At 34.3% G+C, this 17,493-nt stretch overlaps 1 protein-coding gene across 1 annotated transcript; it reads right to left on the bottom strand.

Moving 5' to 3' along the window:
- Positions 1-7,900: 7,900 nt before the first annotated feature.
- LOC147507631 (uncharacterized) lies at positions 7,901-15,465 on the bottom strand. Its single transcript, XM_086596365.1, has 6 exons — positions 14,056-15,465; positions 13,643-13,782; positions 12,972-13,515; positions 8,503-8,718; positions 8,104-8,346; positions 7,901-8,005 (listed from the first exon to the last, which is right to left on the bottom strand). Exons 1-6 carry the CDS (start codon positions 15,463-15,465, stop codon positions 7,901-7,903), a joined length of 2,658 nt encoding a protein of 885 aa, XP_086452491.1.
- Positions 15,466-17,493: the final 2,028 nt, after the last annotated feature.

Genomic DNA, 17,493 nt, shown 5'->3' with positions numbered 1-17,493 from the left:
TAGATTCCCGTTCCCCGTAATTGTTCTTTGACGTTAGTTTCATTCAAGATTATATATATTTTAAAATATTTGTCATTATTGTTTTGCCATTTTTTTTTTTTTTTTAGTTTTTTTTTTTAATATATATTTTGTGATGTTATTTTTATATAATTTAATTTTCTACATGTAATTTGTTTTATTTTGGTATATAATTTATTTAAGCCCAACATCCACTTTAATCTGAATCTCGTTTCCACCAATATATATATATATATATATATATATATATATGTCGAAAAATTATGGCCAGAATTGTGATTTTTGGAATCCTTAACTATGAATAAATGTCTAAATCTCACAGTGGATGACGCATCAAATCAAAAGGGTTTTAGGAAAATCGTTTCGGTGGAAACTATTATTTTTAACAATTTAGTTTTTTGTCTCATGTTTTTTTTTTTCGTAATTAGCTATATTGTTTAGGAAAAGTTGGAAACTCTGTGAAACTCTAGATGAGATTGTTTTTTCGTAATTAGCTATGGTGTTTAGGAAAAGTTAGAGACTTTGTGAAACTCTAGATGGGATTGTTTCCTTATTTATATCATATTTTTTTTATAATTAGTAATAGAGTTTAGAAAAAACTAGAGTCTCTGCAAGTGTTCTAAAAAATAGATTGGTGAGGATATAACTATAATATATATATCTAAGGAATTGAAAATGTCATAATTATTGGGCTGAAATTGTGATTTTGGAATCCTTAACTATTAATAAATGTCTAAATCCCACAGTGGATGGATGATCAAATCGAAAAGGTTTTTAGGAAAATCGATTTTGATGGAAACTATTGTTTTTAGCAATTTAGCTTTTTTTGTCTCTTATTTTTTTCGTAATTAGCTATATCTTTTAGGGAAAAGTTGGAGACTCCTGAAACTCTAGATGAGATTGTTTTTTCATAATTAGCTATAGTGTTTATGAAAAGTTAGAGACTCTGTGAAACTCTAAATGAGATTGTTTCTTTATTTATATCATATTTTTGAGTTTAGAAAAAACTGGAGTCTCTGCTAGTGCTCAAAAAAATAGATTGGTGAGGATATAGCTATAAAATATATATCTAAATATAAAGATAAATATTTGTTTCCTATTTTATCTCCTAATTTTTCTTAATTAGCCATGACACGTGGACACTATAAAAATGTTTCCTCAATTGAAGAGGGTAGAGCTATAATATATACTAGATTTTGGACCTAGGCATACGCCCGGGATCTATTAAATATTTTGTGTTTAGAAAAGGCTTTCCAAAATATCTCACACAAATTTTCGAATTAAAATACATTTTTATTGAAAATAAACCGAAATATGTTAATGAGCAGCGATTATGGTGCATAAATACTTGGAAACTAAGGGATCAAATTGAGATAACTTCTTCTCACTTTGTGGTTTAGGATATTAATTTGTAATTTTCAAATGGAATTATCTTAAACTCGATCTAGCTTGTATAATAGTTTTCTTAGATTTATGGTAATTTAACAGTAAATCATTACTGCTCGGCTTACGTACTAATGTGTACAAATCACTAAAATATCTATCAAATCACTCAAACAGATTGATTGTTTTCATATCCTCAAAGAATACACTACTCCCACTTGAAAATATTTATCACATGAACGTGTTCTATGATGAATTGATGAATACAAAAAAATTCTCTTTCAAGAAAATCGTTCACCTACTTAGAATACTCCCTAAGTATTTTCTCTTTTTTCTAGATAATTGTTTGTATACATACAAAATATACTTATTCAATTCCAACATTAATAACAGAAAATAATGTCGTTCTATGTCTTTTCGTCAATGTGAACATGTCAAGTATTAACGTAAGATTGGATGGGTAAAATGAGTAGTGACTATTAATTTTCAGATTTGAACAATCTAATAATCAAATGGATAGAAGAAGAGTGTGTCTTTCAAATAACGTTCCCTTTTCAAATTTGAAGGTTCTAACATACACCTTGAACTTACAATAAAATGCTCAAATATTCCATCTTATTCCACCTTTTTCCTTGTTTCTTATAGTAGATTTATCTATTCTCAATGTTTCTGCAAGCACATTGCAAAACAAAGTTCGAATGAAGAAATAGTACCACAAAGTTCTTCTAATATTGCATTAATACTAATGTTGAAAGGGATAAGTTTGATGGTATCAATAAAGTGCCACAAAAATAAGTATAACAATATTTCACACAAATACTCTTCATATTTTTGGACCTAAGAATTATCATCCATCAATTATTAGTAGACACACTCGTAAGAATTTTTAAGCTTCGATATATTTTACTCCAAAATTATTAAAATTCCTACAACCAAAAAATGTTTAGGTAGCTTTCTTTGCAACCAAAGTTTGTTGCGTATTGAATAAAGGTTGTTGAGCTATTGCAAATTCAACTGTAGTTCCATCGCTTTGAAATGCTCATCACAATGCAAATTCAATAATAGCTTTCTTATACAATACTAAGAGTAGCTCATATAGGACATCATATTATTATACAACTTGGCAAGATCCTACTCCATGATGATATGGACATTCTATAAGCATCCATACCCATTTATGAAGTTAGAGAGGTAAAACATATTTGGCAATATCCTACTCTATAATATGGACATTCTATAAGTATCCTGACCCATATCTTTTAGTACTATCACATCTTCCTACACTCGGGATGAGCACACATTTTGAAAATTTATTTTTAGCACTATCTCATTTTCTTGTACTTGGGAAAAAAAGAACAAAACTTAGGAAACCAAAGACACATACCGATCAGTTAATTTAATCATCGCTCCTAAATGAAGTGATTTCACTCACTGTATCTTGTATTTGTTATAAGAGTTAGTTCTAATTTCTGTTCCAGGAGCTAAAATGAAATGTAAGAAGGTTGTATATATTCAGTTTAAAGAAAACCAATGTATTGTTTATGAATGAAATTAGTTAAGTACATATACTTAAGGTTTTGCTTACCATTTGAGCCCTAAAAGAAACCGTCCCAAGTGCCAAATACAATTTTGCTTTTGAGTTCATTTGTGTTTTCCGATGATATCCGAATACAAAATCTAGATTGTTATAGTCAACTCATTGTGATGGAAAAAACTCTATGGATTCACATGTAAACGTACTTTATTGTTCTATATGCATTGAATAGAAAAACAATATTACATGCATAATCATGCATTACATCTATCTGTCTTCCAAATATGACTATTGGTGATCGTCAATCCTTTCATAGTGTTCTTAAACCGATAAAAGCACAATTCTCTACATTAATGAGAAAGAACTTGGGAGAGTTTGCACCTTGGCATTTGATCTCGTGTTAACTTTGACATTTTCTGAATCGAGTGTTCGAGTGTATGTATGTGAGAGGTTATATTTGGATGATTATTAGATATATCATTAGATTGTCTAAAAAAATAATGTCATACAAAGAAACAGAAATCAAATGTGCAAATAAAAGCACTCCTTCATAATAAGCTGGTGTTCTTTTTACAAGTTTAAACTTTCAATATGTATTATCATATTGTAGCATGCATACATGTGTTCGAAAATCAGAATGAGATCCAAAAAAGAAAAACAAAAAGAAAGAAAAATGCATATGTTAAAAATGTGAGAGTGCGTGATGGGTATTCGAGCACTTACTCGAGAAGTATATTGGTCTACTTCTTAAGAAGTTAATAACCAACAACAAATGCAAATTCCAGGTATATAAAAGGGTTATGCAAATAACATTTTGAGTGTTCTAATTTGGTATATCTCACATAATCCTTAGAGAATGTGGAGAACTGGCGGAAGCTGGTTTTACACCCCATAATAAGTTATTAACTGAAGAATATGTAGTGTTTTTGAGGCCGCGTTAAGGATATATTCGAAATAAGTTGGTGTTTTATCATAGACACTAAAAGTGTATGATTTGTAATAGGGAATTAGCTTATACAAATCACTTATTTGTTAGTTATTTTTTTTATTTGATCAAATATATAAGAATTAGAACACTAAAAGTGTTTGATTTGTAATAGGAAATTACCTTCTATAAATCACCTATTTTTTAGCAATTATTTTTTCTACAAATCACCTATTTTTTAACATTTTTTTTATTTGATCAAATATATAAGAATTGAAACACTAAAAGTGTTTGATTCTTAATAGAAAATTACCTTATACAAATCACCTATTTTTTAGCAATTATTTTTATTTGATCAAATATATAAAAATTAGAAATACACTCAAACTATACAAATATAAGAATTAGAAATATACTCAAACTCTTCAAAGAGATTCATAGAAAGTACTATCTTTCATATTAGAGTGCCACATAGGAGAAAGAAAAATCTAACTCTTATATTAGAATGCCACATAGGAGAGAGAAAATCCTTCATTGGAGGTCTCTGCTTTAGTATATAGATAGTAGATATAAAGAAACAGAGAAATGAATAACGTTAAAATTGGAAATACAAAAGTCTTGAAGGAATCACTATTCTGAGTCGTTTTCGTAAGATTCCTCAAACCGGCCAAAAGTAAAACAAATTCCAAAACCCAATTTGTCTTTCTACCAAATCAACACGTGTCAAACATGTAGTAATAAAAAAAACCATGTAACATATCCTTTTCACTAGGCAGAGATTACACACGAAAATATCATACTCCTGGAAGCAGTCGAGCATTCCCTCCTATATTTTAAGCAAAGGCATTATGAAACCACTTACCAGTTCCATCCTAGTTCATAATTTCTCTCTGCATTTTGTTTTTCCAAATTTGGTACTAAGTTTTCCATCAACAACAATGACAACCAAAAGCATTCATTTCTCCCATCTAACGTTACGGAACAAGGTTTTCAGCAAAATAAAAGATACGGAACAAGGTGAGTTTTTTCTTTCAATTTTTATTTAACAAGGAAATAAACCATTGAATACAGAAGGCGAATTCTGGACTTGTATTTAAGACACTTATTGGTGCTATTGAGATTTAAGACACTTATTGGTAATTATCTCTCTTCTGTGTGACTTGAATTTAATTTTCCTTATCCAAATGTTGGTCAATCAACGCTGAAAGTGTTACCCTCAATGAATTTTATGTTGTAGACTTGTAGTTGCGATTACCTTTCATAAATCATCAGAAGCCTTAATTCCACTATTTACCTAATGATACTTTTAGATTACTGAGCTCTGGATGTTCTCTTTTGATACTGTGATTGAGCCATTATTCAAACTTTAGTAGTGTGCATGGAAACAATTAATTATAGGATAAACTTTTGTTCTAGCTTTAATTTCAGTTTCGTCAATTATAGTTTCTGTAATTCAATGTGTTTGACTTGGGGTTGCACTTGTTTTTTTTATGTGGGTATACGTTAACAACCATATTTTTTGATGTGATTTGTTTGTTCATGGATTTTGCCTTTGTTGCAGGATGGCACCCTTCATCCCAGTCTCAGATCTGGCCTTCTCCCTATTTCCCCCTCCCCCTCCCATACCCTGGAAGTGGATAAGGGTGGGGATCGCTGGTGCCGTGGTTGTTGTAGTCGGTATCACATGGTGGGCTATTTTCAGGCGGAGGCAGCAACTGCATTGACAACGTCAACAAGAACAGCAACAGCAACAACAAGAAGCAGCGTACCTTGGAGATGGCTATCTTGGGGTTGCCCTCCCAGACCGGGGAACAGACAGTCTGCAGTGTACAGGTTTAGTGCTTTGTCGACGCCTCAAGGGTCTTCCACTTCTTCTTTGTCTATTATAGCTGAGGAGGAGGAGGATGACCGATTGGAAGGCTTGGATATGATAGTATTCTAATACTGTAAGAAGTTATAAAATGTAGACTCTCAAAAGAACTGAACAACAGGAGCTAACCTACTACAAATTTGTCCTTTTTTTTTTTTTTCCCGCTTGAGTATGTTCGTATACTCTCCCTCCTTTCTTTCACTCTCAATTCTTAAACAAATGGTCAGACCTCAACCCAAAAAAAAAAACAAAAAACAAAAATTCATAAAAGACTTACGGCGCAGCTTGTTGCACGTTTGTCATAATTATTTGTAAAACTCATTATCATTATCAATAAAATTTCCACTTAAAAAAACAAAACAAAACAAGGTAATTTTTTATTTTCAATGTTAATCTTTTATAAGTCTATATAACATATAACATTATAAAGTTATATAATGTTATATAAAACATTATAAATTTATATAATGTTATATAGACTTATAATATTATAGGAAATTAACAATTTATTGAATTGTTGTAGACTTGTAGACTAGATTATGTAGATATATATAGACATAGTAGTATCAATTAATGGCTTAAGTGCTTAAGTATTTAACTTCGTCAGTCCATATTAAATTCTTAGTAATCAACCTACTCTTTTTTTGTGAATTGAAATAAATGCATAATTTTGTTGATCTTTATTGTTTAGACATTCTGACAAAAAATAAAACAAAAAAAAATTGCATACATTTTTTTTTGGTGGGGTGGGGTGTTTACATAATCTCGCACCTCCTGGCTTAGAATCCTGACTCCATCCCTGACTAGGGTTTGGCCAATGCAAATGTGACTTTAAAATTTGGACAGAATGTTTTATTTTGTATGAATATAAAAAATGAAATATATATATATATTAAAAAAAATAAGAGACGGAATAAAATATTATGTCCGAAGTTCACAACTCAGCAGCTATCTCCGCAGCAAGTGCTACCCTCATTGTTATTTAGTGAAAAACTATCCTCGTTGTCACCTTTGCATTGGGCTATTGTTTTTGGCTTATAAGGGTGACAAATTGTTATTTCCTCTCAAATTAAAGTGACTTGCATTGGAAATGCTCTGATGAGAAGCAGACATAAGGTGGCACAGCGTGCAAGTGCATGGAAATGAAAAACAAGTGGCGTATCAAAGAGGTGAGAAATCGTAAATGAGAAAACACAAGGAAAAATGAGGGAACAATTCTTGGAAGGGTCGGACCTCCCTGTGTAATTAATGTGAACGCAAGGCCAGTTAGCAAACAAAGAGTGTACTCGGTTATATATATAGCAAAAAGTAGCTACTTAAGTTAACTTAAAATAAGTACGTAGGTAAAACTTCACCTAGAAAATGAATTCAACTTCAATGTTTTGTGGATATGATATACCCACTATAAAGATCATCTCCATAAAATTTCAGCTCATTTGGAAACCTGCAACATTGGCAAAATATTATTGGAAAAACTCGACATTTCTAGACCGTTAAATTTATTTTTAAAGATGACAACAATTTTTATCTATGTTAGGGGTTTCTAAATAAGCTGAAATTTTGTGGAGATGATCTTTATGGTAAGTGTTTCATAATCACAAAAAATAGGTTTGAATTCATTTTGTAGGTAAAGTTTTAAACGTTTTTAAGTTAACTTTAAGTAGCTACTTTTTTAAGAATTAATCTTATATATATATATATATATATATATATATATATATATATATATATATATATATATATATATATATATAGTTTGGCATTTGCTATTATGCAATACCGTTACCAAAAGAAAGTTGGTAATATAACACATACATGTCATTAGAGATATATCACTGAGCTATATGTATATTTACATGTAAAAGAGTAAGAATGAGTTATAGCGGGAATAATAAAAAGAAGAGCAGATGATAAGTTAATAACCAGTTCTACCACTCACTTTCTTTGTTAGAATCCAAGTTAATTATCTAAGTAAGGAAAAAATTTGGCTTCTACATTTTATAACTTTTTTTTTTATATAATTAAGTTTAATTTTATTAATAAGTGCAGAACATAGTTACAAAAGGTGAGTGAGTTCCTCACACAATAGGAAGAGAACTAAACATTTGTACCCCTACTGGAACCTCAAAACAAGTTAACTCCCTAGTAGAACTAACTCCCCAGTAGAACTCTAGGCCAGCCCAACAACATGCATGTCTTTGAAAACATAATTCCTTCTCTGCCCAGATGTAGACATCCAATACCACAAGGTGCCTTTCACTTCCAAGATAGTTCCCTGCATAGAAAGTTCCCGATTCTTGAAGACATGGTTATTTATACTTTTCCAGATGACCCAGATCACTGCATAAGGGAGTAATTACCACAGTTTATTACCAAAGTTACTCCTACTTTTTCTCGATCGGCCATCGTTGCAGCAACTCTTGTATTGACCAGCACAAGGAATGCCCTCAATACTGGTTCCATCAGTTTTGCCCAAAGCTCAAGTGCAAAAGAGCAATGCAAAAACAAGTGTGTTATACTTTCATCGTGCAAATTACACATCGAACATGTGGGAGATATCATAGTTCCTCTATGAATAAGTGCATCAGTTGTTAACGTGCGGCCATGAATTGCCCCCTAGAAGAAGAATTTCAACTTTAAAGTTATTAGAATTTTCCACACCAACTTAACTGGGAAGGGGTCAGCGACTTGCTCCTCATTACTATCATGTTCGCTCAAGGTGGTATATAAAGACTTCACTGTAAAAATATCATTCTTTGACCCAATCCATACATACTTATCCATCTGTTCATCGAGTTTCACCTGTTCAAGTGCTAGAGTCAAGTTTGCGTACTGTTGCGCCTCCCAATCATTAGCTTGTCTTCTAAGAAACAAGTTCCATGCCAATTGATTGTTGTCCATGCAAGCAAACTCGTTGATAAAACATCTCTTCTTTGTAGACGCTTGAAACACCAATGAGAATTTTTCAGCCAATGGTTTATCTCCAACCTAAGCATCCAACCAAAAATGACATCTCTGGCCATTACACACTTTGAAGACGACGTTACTCGTAAAGTCGGGAAGGACATTAAGTATATATGTTAACATTGAGGATAATGTCTATGATAAGTTTGGGGGTAGGAACAAAATATTTTGGTTAGCGAAAAAATAAAATAAATTATACTATGCACTTAGGGATAGTGGCACTGTTTCTTTTTCGATGATGATTATAGTCTAGAAGTCTCATTTAGCATTAGAATTAAGAGTAGTTATTAGAAACTTAGGTTAATATATAGGTAATAGTCATTACATTTTTTTTTATAAATGTTTTGCATAAACATCATGATTGTATTTGGCAGTATTTTTCTGATACCTAGGTTATAGTGCTTAATTTTACATATCCTGTGATAATCTAGCCTAAAAACCTCATATGAGTTAATTTCTAAGTGATGACACAAATGAGTAGTAAATTATGAGTAGAGAAATCACACGTCCACTTGCTTGATCACCATACCATATCTTAAACGAGAATTTAGGCCCTCTTTGGATCGATATAGCCAGAAATTCTAACCTAAAGAATATTTTTTTCCGCTAGTCACCCTACTTAGCCTTTCATTAGCCTTTTCATAAACCGCAAATTCTTTACCCTATATAAAAGAAAAATAAAAGAACAAAAATTAGCCTACCCATCTTGAATGAGTCTAAGAAATAGGATGAAATGAAGAAAAGAAAAGAGAATGGCCTGTGGAAAACCAAGAATTTGTTTGTTGCTTCAAAAGAAAAATAAGAAAAAGAAAAGAAAATTTCCATCCAAAGAAAAGAAAAATAAATAGAAATAAAATAAAAAGTTAGAATTCCAAAAACATAATCGAATGAGTCAAATGCCAAAACAAAAGGGTTAAGGATAGAAACAAAGTATAGAAGCAAAGTAAGGACAAGGCTTTTTCTAGTTACATATTTTGAAGACTCTATTATCTCAGACTTATTTATTTGAATATACATTTCCTTTCTTTTTAAACCATCACATAATCCCCGCAACACCTAATAAAGACCTCTAGCTCAATTAGAAATAAATTGGTGTGATAGTAAGTGACAGATGTGTTTAATCGATCTCGACTCCTTTAGACGTCATTGAGATAGAGTAGAGGAAAAGTGTGCCCACTATACAATAGAGTGAGCGAAACTTGAGTGGAAAAATTAGAGTGATTTGTGTCTTGACACATTCCTTGTGAGAACCTGCCTAAAGACAATATATCAAAAGTTTTAGAAACGGATCTGCAATTACATTTCATAGTATAGTTCATTGCATGTATGTTTATTTTTAGATGATTTGATTATTATATATGCATGTATTAAGTTAGGTTTTAAAATGATTATTTTTTATTCCTTGCTAGTGAGATGTATAGACACCTGAGATTAAATTAAGGAAACTTAACATTGTTGTTATTTCTTAGTCGCTGTAGGATAGATGAAGTTTGTGAGTATCTTCTCTGAAAATTTTCACGGGACTAAACTTCGTCCACTAGAGTAACCTAGGGGTTTAAAAGGCTTGTTACACATGATAAGTGTAATCGTGATTCCTACAAAAAGTGAGTTAGGATTTTTATTTTTTTGTTATTAGTTTAGAGTTAGTTTGCTTTCGATGACTAGCAAAATGTAAGTTTGGGGGTATTTTTATAAGCACATAAATGTTATATATTTATGCCCACATTTATATTATATTGTCTAATTAATTAGTATAAGTTCCTTTGACTAATCTGTTTCATTGGTTTTACAATCGATCTTGAATAAATGAAATGGGCTGAGGCCGAGGACTTCATGGGGTTGTAAGATCCTCACGACTTGACTCTAGAGAGAATACATAATAAAGCAAGGTTAGAAATAGGCCCCTATTCTAAATTTGCAAAATTACAGTGTTTTTCCCATAACCGCCCAGACTTTGCCTCTACCGCTTAGAACTTCGATTTAGGCAGGTTCTAAAATAATTCAAACACAAAAGGGGAGTTTCTAAAAGGGATTCCAAGACTTGCACACTTTAAAGAAACCCTATATAAACAAAGGAAGTAAAGATAACACACACTCTCTCTCCCCCACATAAAACCACAAACCATTGGAGGAAAGCTGCTGAAGAAAAGGAATAGAAGGAAAGTTGTTGGAGAAGAAGCCATCACACATGACTACGGTTTTGTCGATGGCTTCTCTTCCTTACTCTTTTCCTTCCATTACCATGTTTATGAGTAGCTAAACTCCAAGCTAGGGCTTAAATGAATCCCTAGACTTGCGTAGGATTTCTTTTATTAACTGTTTACTGTTCTCAAATTATATAATATTTAATTGATTGATTTCATTATGATTTTTAGTGGAACTTCTTTTATTGGTTATCTAGAGCATGTGATACCATGTTTTGACTAATCAATAGTTAGGTTAAGTGTCGTTAATATCTAGGCATCGGTTTATAATGTCTATATAAGCTTGTGAGAAGTTGTGCCGTAAGAAGACAGCTTTTGCTAGGAGTTTATACGTTTGCATGTTGAAATTCTAATCAACCGCATACATAGATGCATATTAGGACTTAAGGATCACATATTCGAGCAAGCTAGGATTACATTTCCCTCATGCTACTCGTAATTCAAAAGTGAACTTTAGATTAGTTAATTAAGAGAACCTACAACAGTCTAGGGTGGAATCAAATGCCTTAGTGTTTCCACCTTTCATAGTTAATTAAAGTTTATTGTTTTCATGGTATAGTTAAAATAGATAGTTTCACTTATTAATTCAAACAACTTTCAAATCAACAACCATTATTATAACATCCCGTCTTTTTATTTGCTTTTCCTATAATAATAATAATAATAATGAAAATAGATAAAACTAGATATATGATAACTATCAGCTTAGGGATAAAAGTCCTGTAAGTAAACAGATAAGTGTGCTCCTTGTTTTTCGGTGAGGTTGTTAAAACTTTAAAAAAAAAAAAGGAGTTTTCTTACGTAGAGTTTGGAGGGGAAAAATACAGCGAGAGTTTTTCAGAGAGGAAAGAAAAAAAAAGGGTTTTACTGACAGAAGAAAAGGAAGAGTTTTTCTGTTAGCTAGCTGATAGTCGGTGCGCGCTACAAGTGAGTAGAGAACTCCTCAATTCTTTTAAACATGAAAATTTCTTACTCTTACAGCATGTTTTGGGTTTACCGACAAAGTTATACTGCTATCAGTTTTCTACTTTACTGCTCATGTTAAGTTTCTGTGTTTACTCACTCTGTATCTATGCGGAGGAATTGGAGAATACCTATTGTGTTCACATGATAAATTTTATATTTAAAATTATGTGGTTTAACTACTGTTACCATTGGTTCGAGATTGTCGACAGAAAATTTGCCCCAATCCTTTGAAATAAAACGAATACATAAATTGGTTATGATTACTGTAATTGTCTTGATGGAACTAGATAAGTATCTATGCGTTTCTTTGATTTGTATTGACGGCGATTGTTGGTGTCGTGAGATTGGGCTGTTGAAGCTCCGGAGGAGCAGTAATGGCGTCCAAACAAATAACCAAATCGTCATGATTTTAATTGTTTGAATAATTTGTTTTGTTGGTTTTGTTGTGAGGTTAGGCTGTAGTTTTGATTGTTGATTGTTGAAGGGAGATTGGGTACTGGAGAGTGTGAGGGGAAGCTTTTACAGACATTAATGGCGTCGATTCGAGTTTTTCATCGTATAATAGAATCACGATTTGTTGATATAGTTATTATAGCGCAACAACTAAAAGTGGGAGAAAATCAGTTACGTTGTAGAAGGGTTATCAAGTTATAGAAGGGTAGAGGTGGAAACCTAATTTGAGCGACTATTTCTTCAGCGTTCAATGAGAAAAGAAACACAGAAGGTTGAAATCGGTTTGGTACCTTTGAATGTTGAAGACCCCATAGGTTTCTTAGTGTTTATGGCTTTCTACCCAACACCGTTACACGTTACACCCCCGACCCCAATGGATTTAGTTATTTATTTCCATTGAACAAAACAACGTACGTACCTGGATTTGGTCTTTGTTTGCATCTAGTCCAATCTATTTCAGTGAAACGTGCGGGTTACAAAAATTTTCCAACAACCATTCTCAATTACACACTCTATATCAGTAACATTTTTTATTTTTTATTTTTTTGGGTAAGCGAGGTTTTTATAGAGGTCCCCTACCCCTTTTTATTGAATTTAAAAGAACTAAGCTTGTTACACTCTTGCATACTCTTTCCCTAATGCATCATTAGTTACAATCCTCCTGAGTTCCTCAGAAAAAGAACTAGGCTCTATTTCTAACCAGTTTACATTTGGAATATGTGAAGCTAACAAATCTGCTAACCTATTAGCTTCTCTAAAAATGTGGCATATAGTAAAATACTCCATTTGTCCCTTCATTCCTTCAATGCTTCTCATGGTCTTGTTTGCTACCCATGGGTGCTTTCCTCCACTATGCATGAAGGATACCACATTGCTGGAGTTTGTTTGTGCTGCTAGCCATGTCACATTATGCTTCTGTGCCAGTTTCATACCTTGTTCCACTGCCTGCAGTTCGATCATAGCAATACTGTGATAGTGAGACTTTCCATGTGCCGCTGCTATTACTGCCCCACTATCATCTCTTATGGCAGCAGCCCATCCTCCTTCCTCCCCTTGAAGTGTTCCATCAGTGTTTAGAATGAACACCCCTCTTCCTACTGTTTCCCACTTACATATCTTAGTTTCTCTTGTTATCACCTTAACATTGACATTCCATCTTGACACAAATAAAGTCTTGTAGTTCTGCTCCTTGTTCCATCTTCAGGCTCAGAGAGTGAAGCTTTGTCTTTACATCTTGTAGTACTCGTTGAATAATGTAGTCTGCGTTGTTGTGTTTGTTCTTAAAAATTCTTGAATTTCTCTCCAACCACACCCAATACACAAACCCATTCAGCAGTAGTTTGATAGCATCCTGTTTCCCATCCTTTCCTGCACTTAGCTGTACCACCCATGCTATTTCCAGTTGCCAGTTGCTATGCCATTGTTTGTTATAGCCAGCGTACCTTAACAGTTTAGCCCATATGTGCTGTGCAAAGTTACATTCAAAAAACAGGTGATCCTCTGTTTCCTTGTGTCTCCAGCATAGCACACAGAGATCTGTGGTGACTATTTTCTGCTCCTTCAGTTTGCTCGTTGTTTTTAGACCACCCTTTAATGCTAACCAAGTGATGAAGGCATGTCTTGGTATCTTGTTAGTAAACCACACCAGCTAGTACCAGTTTATCTTTTGTTTCGAGTTTCTTATATTCTCATATGTGTCCTTCAAACTGTAGTCTCCCTTCACTGAAACAGTCCATACCAGTTCATCTTCTCCTCCCACTATATCCACTATTTCCTCCATATGCATTACGATATCAGGTAGATGTCTTCTAACATGATGGGGGATGTTCCACTTGCCATCTTGAATCAGTGAGCTGACTGTGGAGTTCATTCGGCATGTCGAGTCATGTATGAGTGCTTGAGGGAAATACCGTTTCAATATTCCTGCAGGATGCCATGGATCGAGCCAAAAACTAGTATTTTTCCCGTTCCCGATTTGGTGCATGACAATGTCTGAGGCTTCTTTCCTTGTGTTCAGTAAATTCCTCCAGTTCCAGGAGCAGTCATGTGGTGCTTTCAGTTGCCAGAAGTTCTTCTCTTTAATCAAATGCTTGTGGACCCACTCTACCCATAGGGTATCTTTCTTGTTCAGCAGCTTCCATATTTGCCTCATGATAGTAGCTGTGTTAACTTTATCCAGTTCTCTCAAGCCCAAACCTCCTTCACTGTAAGAGGTGCATACTGCATCCCAACTTATAAGTGCATGAGATTGGTCGCAGTTAGGCCCACCCCAGAGGAAATTCCTACATATCCTATTAATTTCTTTCATAGTACTTGTAGGAATTATAAACACAGCAAACCAGTACATACTTAATTGATTGAGTACAGCTCTAACTAACTGTAACCTCCCACCATATGTAAGCAGTCTCCCCTTCCAATTTTGTACTCGATTTGTAACCTTGGTAATCAGAGGCATACAATCAGAAGCTTTAAGTCTTGTTGTGATGAGTGGTAATCCGAGATATTTGACAGGCAACTCTCCTATTTGAAAACCCAACACCCTAGCAATGTCACCACATGTACCTTGATCAACACCAGAGAAGAAGATGGTACTCTTGTTTAGGTTGGCTTCTAACCTAGTACATCCTGTGAAGGAGGTTAGGTTATTCTTCAAAGTTTTTGTTGTTCCAACATCCCCTCCCATAAAAGCAATCAAGTCGTCAGCAAAGGATAGGTGGGTGATAACAAGATCACTGCACTTTTGGTGGAGTTTGTATTGTCTAGTATTAACACTATGAAGCATTAATTCAACAAAGAGGTCCATCACCATCACAAACAGATACGGGGATATGGGATCGCCCTGCCTAATCCCTCTTCTTCCTTGAAAGAAACCATGGGGTGTCCCATTCAACATAATGGAATATGTAGGTGTCTTTACATACTTTCTAACCCAGTTAATGAATTTCCCAGGCACACCCAGTCTCTCCAGAACAAACACGACTGATTCCCACCGCACAAAGTCGTAGGCCTTCTTTAGGTCAATTTTTACTGCACTTCTCAGAGGCCCCACATCTCTATGGTAGTTATATAGCAGCTCCTGTGACAACACTATGTTATCTTGGATGCTTCTTCCCTCAATAAAAGCCGACTGGTTATTTGCAATTGCCATGGGCACCACTTTCTTCAATCGACTTGTAAGAATATTCGATATCACTTTGTATACCACTCCACAGCATGCAATTGGTCTATAGTCTCCTAACGATGTAGGACTGAGCAGTTTAGGTACTATAGTGATACATGCATGTAATGTTTACCTCCTTGAGCATGCAGCTTGAATTGAAGAAGTTTTTTATTGCTTTAATGAGATCATCTCCAATTATTCTCCAAGTGACTTTGAAAAATAATGAGGATAACCTATCATTTCAGTGCCTTGTCCTTTGCCTATGTTTTTGATAGAGCTTCTATTATTTCATTTCTTGTAACCTCCCCTTGCATCTCATTTGCCATATCTTTAGAGATCCTTTTTGCTTTGGGGCCATGCAATCAAATAAACCAAAGTCTATATCTTGCATCGATCCGGATCAGTATAGGCTTGCTTGTAATATTCCACACACTCAGCACCAATCTCACTTATATCTTGGATGGTATTTCCATTGTCATCTGTCAAACAAGTGATTTTGTTCATTATTTTTCTAGCTTGGACAGATTTGAAGAAATACTTCGTTATTCTTGTCGCCTTGAGTAATTTCCTGGTCTCTAGATTTTTGCCTCACCGCGTTCTTCTTCGCCACTAAAGCCCAGCAAAACTCTCTCGGATGATTTGCTCTTTCTTGTCTGTCGGTTCTCAGATTCAATGGGTCTATCTGGAGGTTTGTTTGTACTGTATCCATTGCCTTCCTCTTCTCATGCACTCTTACATTCACATTTCCAATCCTCTGTTTGTTCCACTGAATTAGAGCTGCTTTTGTGATTTTCAATTTCTTCATAAACATATACATAGGGTTTCCAACAACTTGGCTCTTCCATGCCTCTTCTACAATATCAAAGAACCCTTGTTCTCTTTCCCAAAAGTTGAAAAACCTAAACGCTTTTCTTGATTGATTTCTCTGTGTTGAGGAGTAGATCACCATAGGTGTATGGTCTGAGATTGCACCTGCATTCAAGAACTCCACTTCATAATCCATAAACTTTCCAATCCAGTCTGAGTTTATCATGACTCCATCGAGCTTACAACTTATCCTATTTTCCTGCTTATTGCTCCATGTGAGATAATTCCCTTGTATCTCATATCAACAAGCCTTTACCATCGATACCGCGCTTAGCTAGGTCCACAAACTGTTGATGTCTTACTGGTCGCCCTCCCACCTTTTCTTGAGCACTCATGAAAGAATTAAAGTCCCCCAGTGTGATCCACGGCTTCTGTATGGTGCATGACAGGTCCACTAAACTGTGCCATAGGTTTTTCCTCTCTAAGCAATCAGTACTACCATATATACATGACATGATGAATTTATCTCCCCCATTTGTACTAACCTCTACTGTTATAACTTGTAACTTTGTCTTGAGTACAGGGACCATCACATACATTTGGATCCCAGCAGATCCAAATTTTGCCCAAATCACTATATTCATAATTGCTCACCATCTTCCACCCTGTGCAACACTTACACAATACTTGCTGTATGTTACTTTCCTTTACTCTAGTTTCAACAATACCCATTAAGCTAATATCATACTTCCTAGCCAGTTCTTTCACTTCAACCTGCTTAAAGGCTTTATTAAAGCCCCTCACATTCCAGCAAGTTGTATTAATCATTTAAGTCTTTGGGTTTGATTTTTGGTGGCTAGTTGTAGCCACTTCTCTGCCTTTTTTGGTTGTATTGCGTGGTCCTGAACTCTTACCATGTTGAACTTGTTGTCCATGCTGCTGACTGGTTCCATTGTTCTGGTCATCTTGTTTTGGTGTATTCTGTGAAACCATAGTGGTTTGCTTCTTGTTGTTGGTTTCTGCTGGTAAGCTTAGTTACCCAGTACTTTTTCTTTGTGTGTCATCCCCTGTACCAGTTGTAGTCCCACCTTGTTCACTGCTTATCTTTGTATCGATCACCTCGTAAACCTGGCGAGCTTGCACCTCTCTTCCTGAATGTATGTTTCTTTTTAGGTGATTCCCACCTCTCCTCTCTAGCCACAGCCTGAC

Source organism: Coptis chinensis, chromosome 3, assembly GCF_015680905.1.
Source record: "Coptis chinensis isolate HL-2020 chromosome 3, ASM1568090v1, whole genome shotgun sequence".
Taxonomy (NCBI): domain Eukaryota; kingdom Viridiplantae; phylum Streptophyta; class Magnoliopsida; order Ranunculales; family Ranunculaceae; genus Coptis; species Coptis chinensis.
The sequence above is the reverse complement of the archived record's forward strand: the minus strand, read 5'-3'. Positions and strand labels throughout refer to the sequence as shown.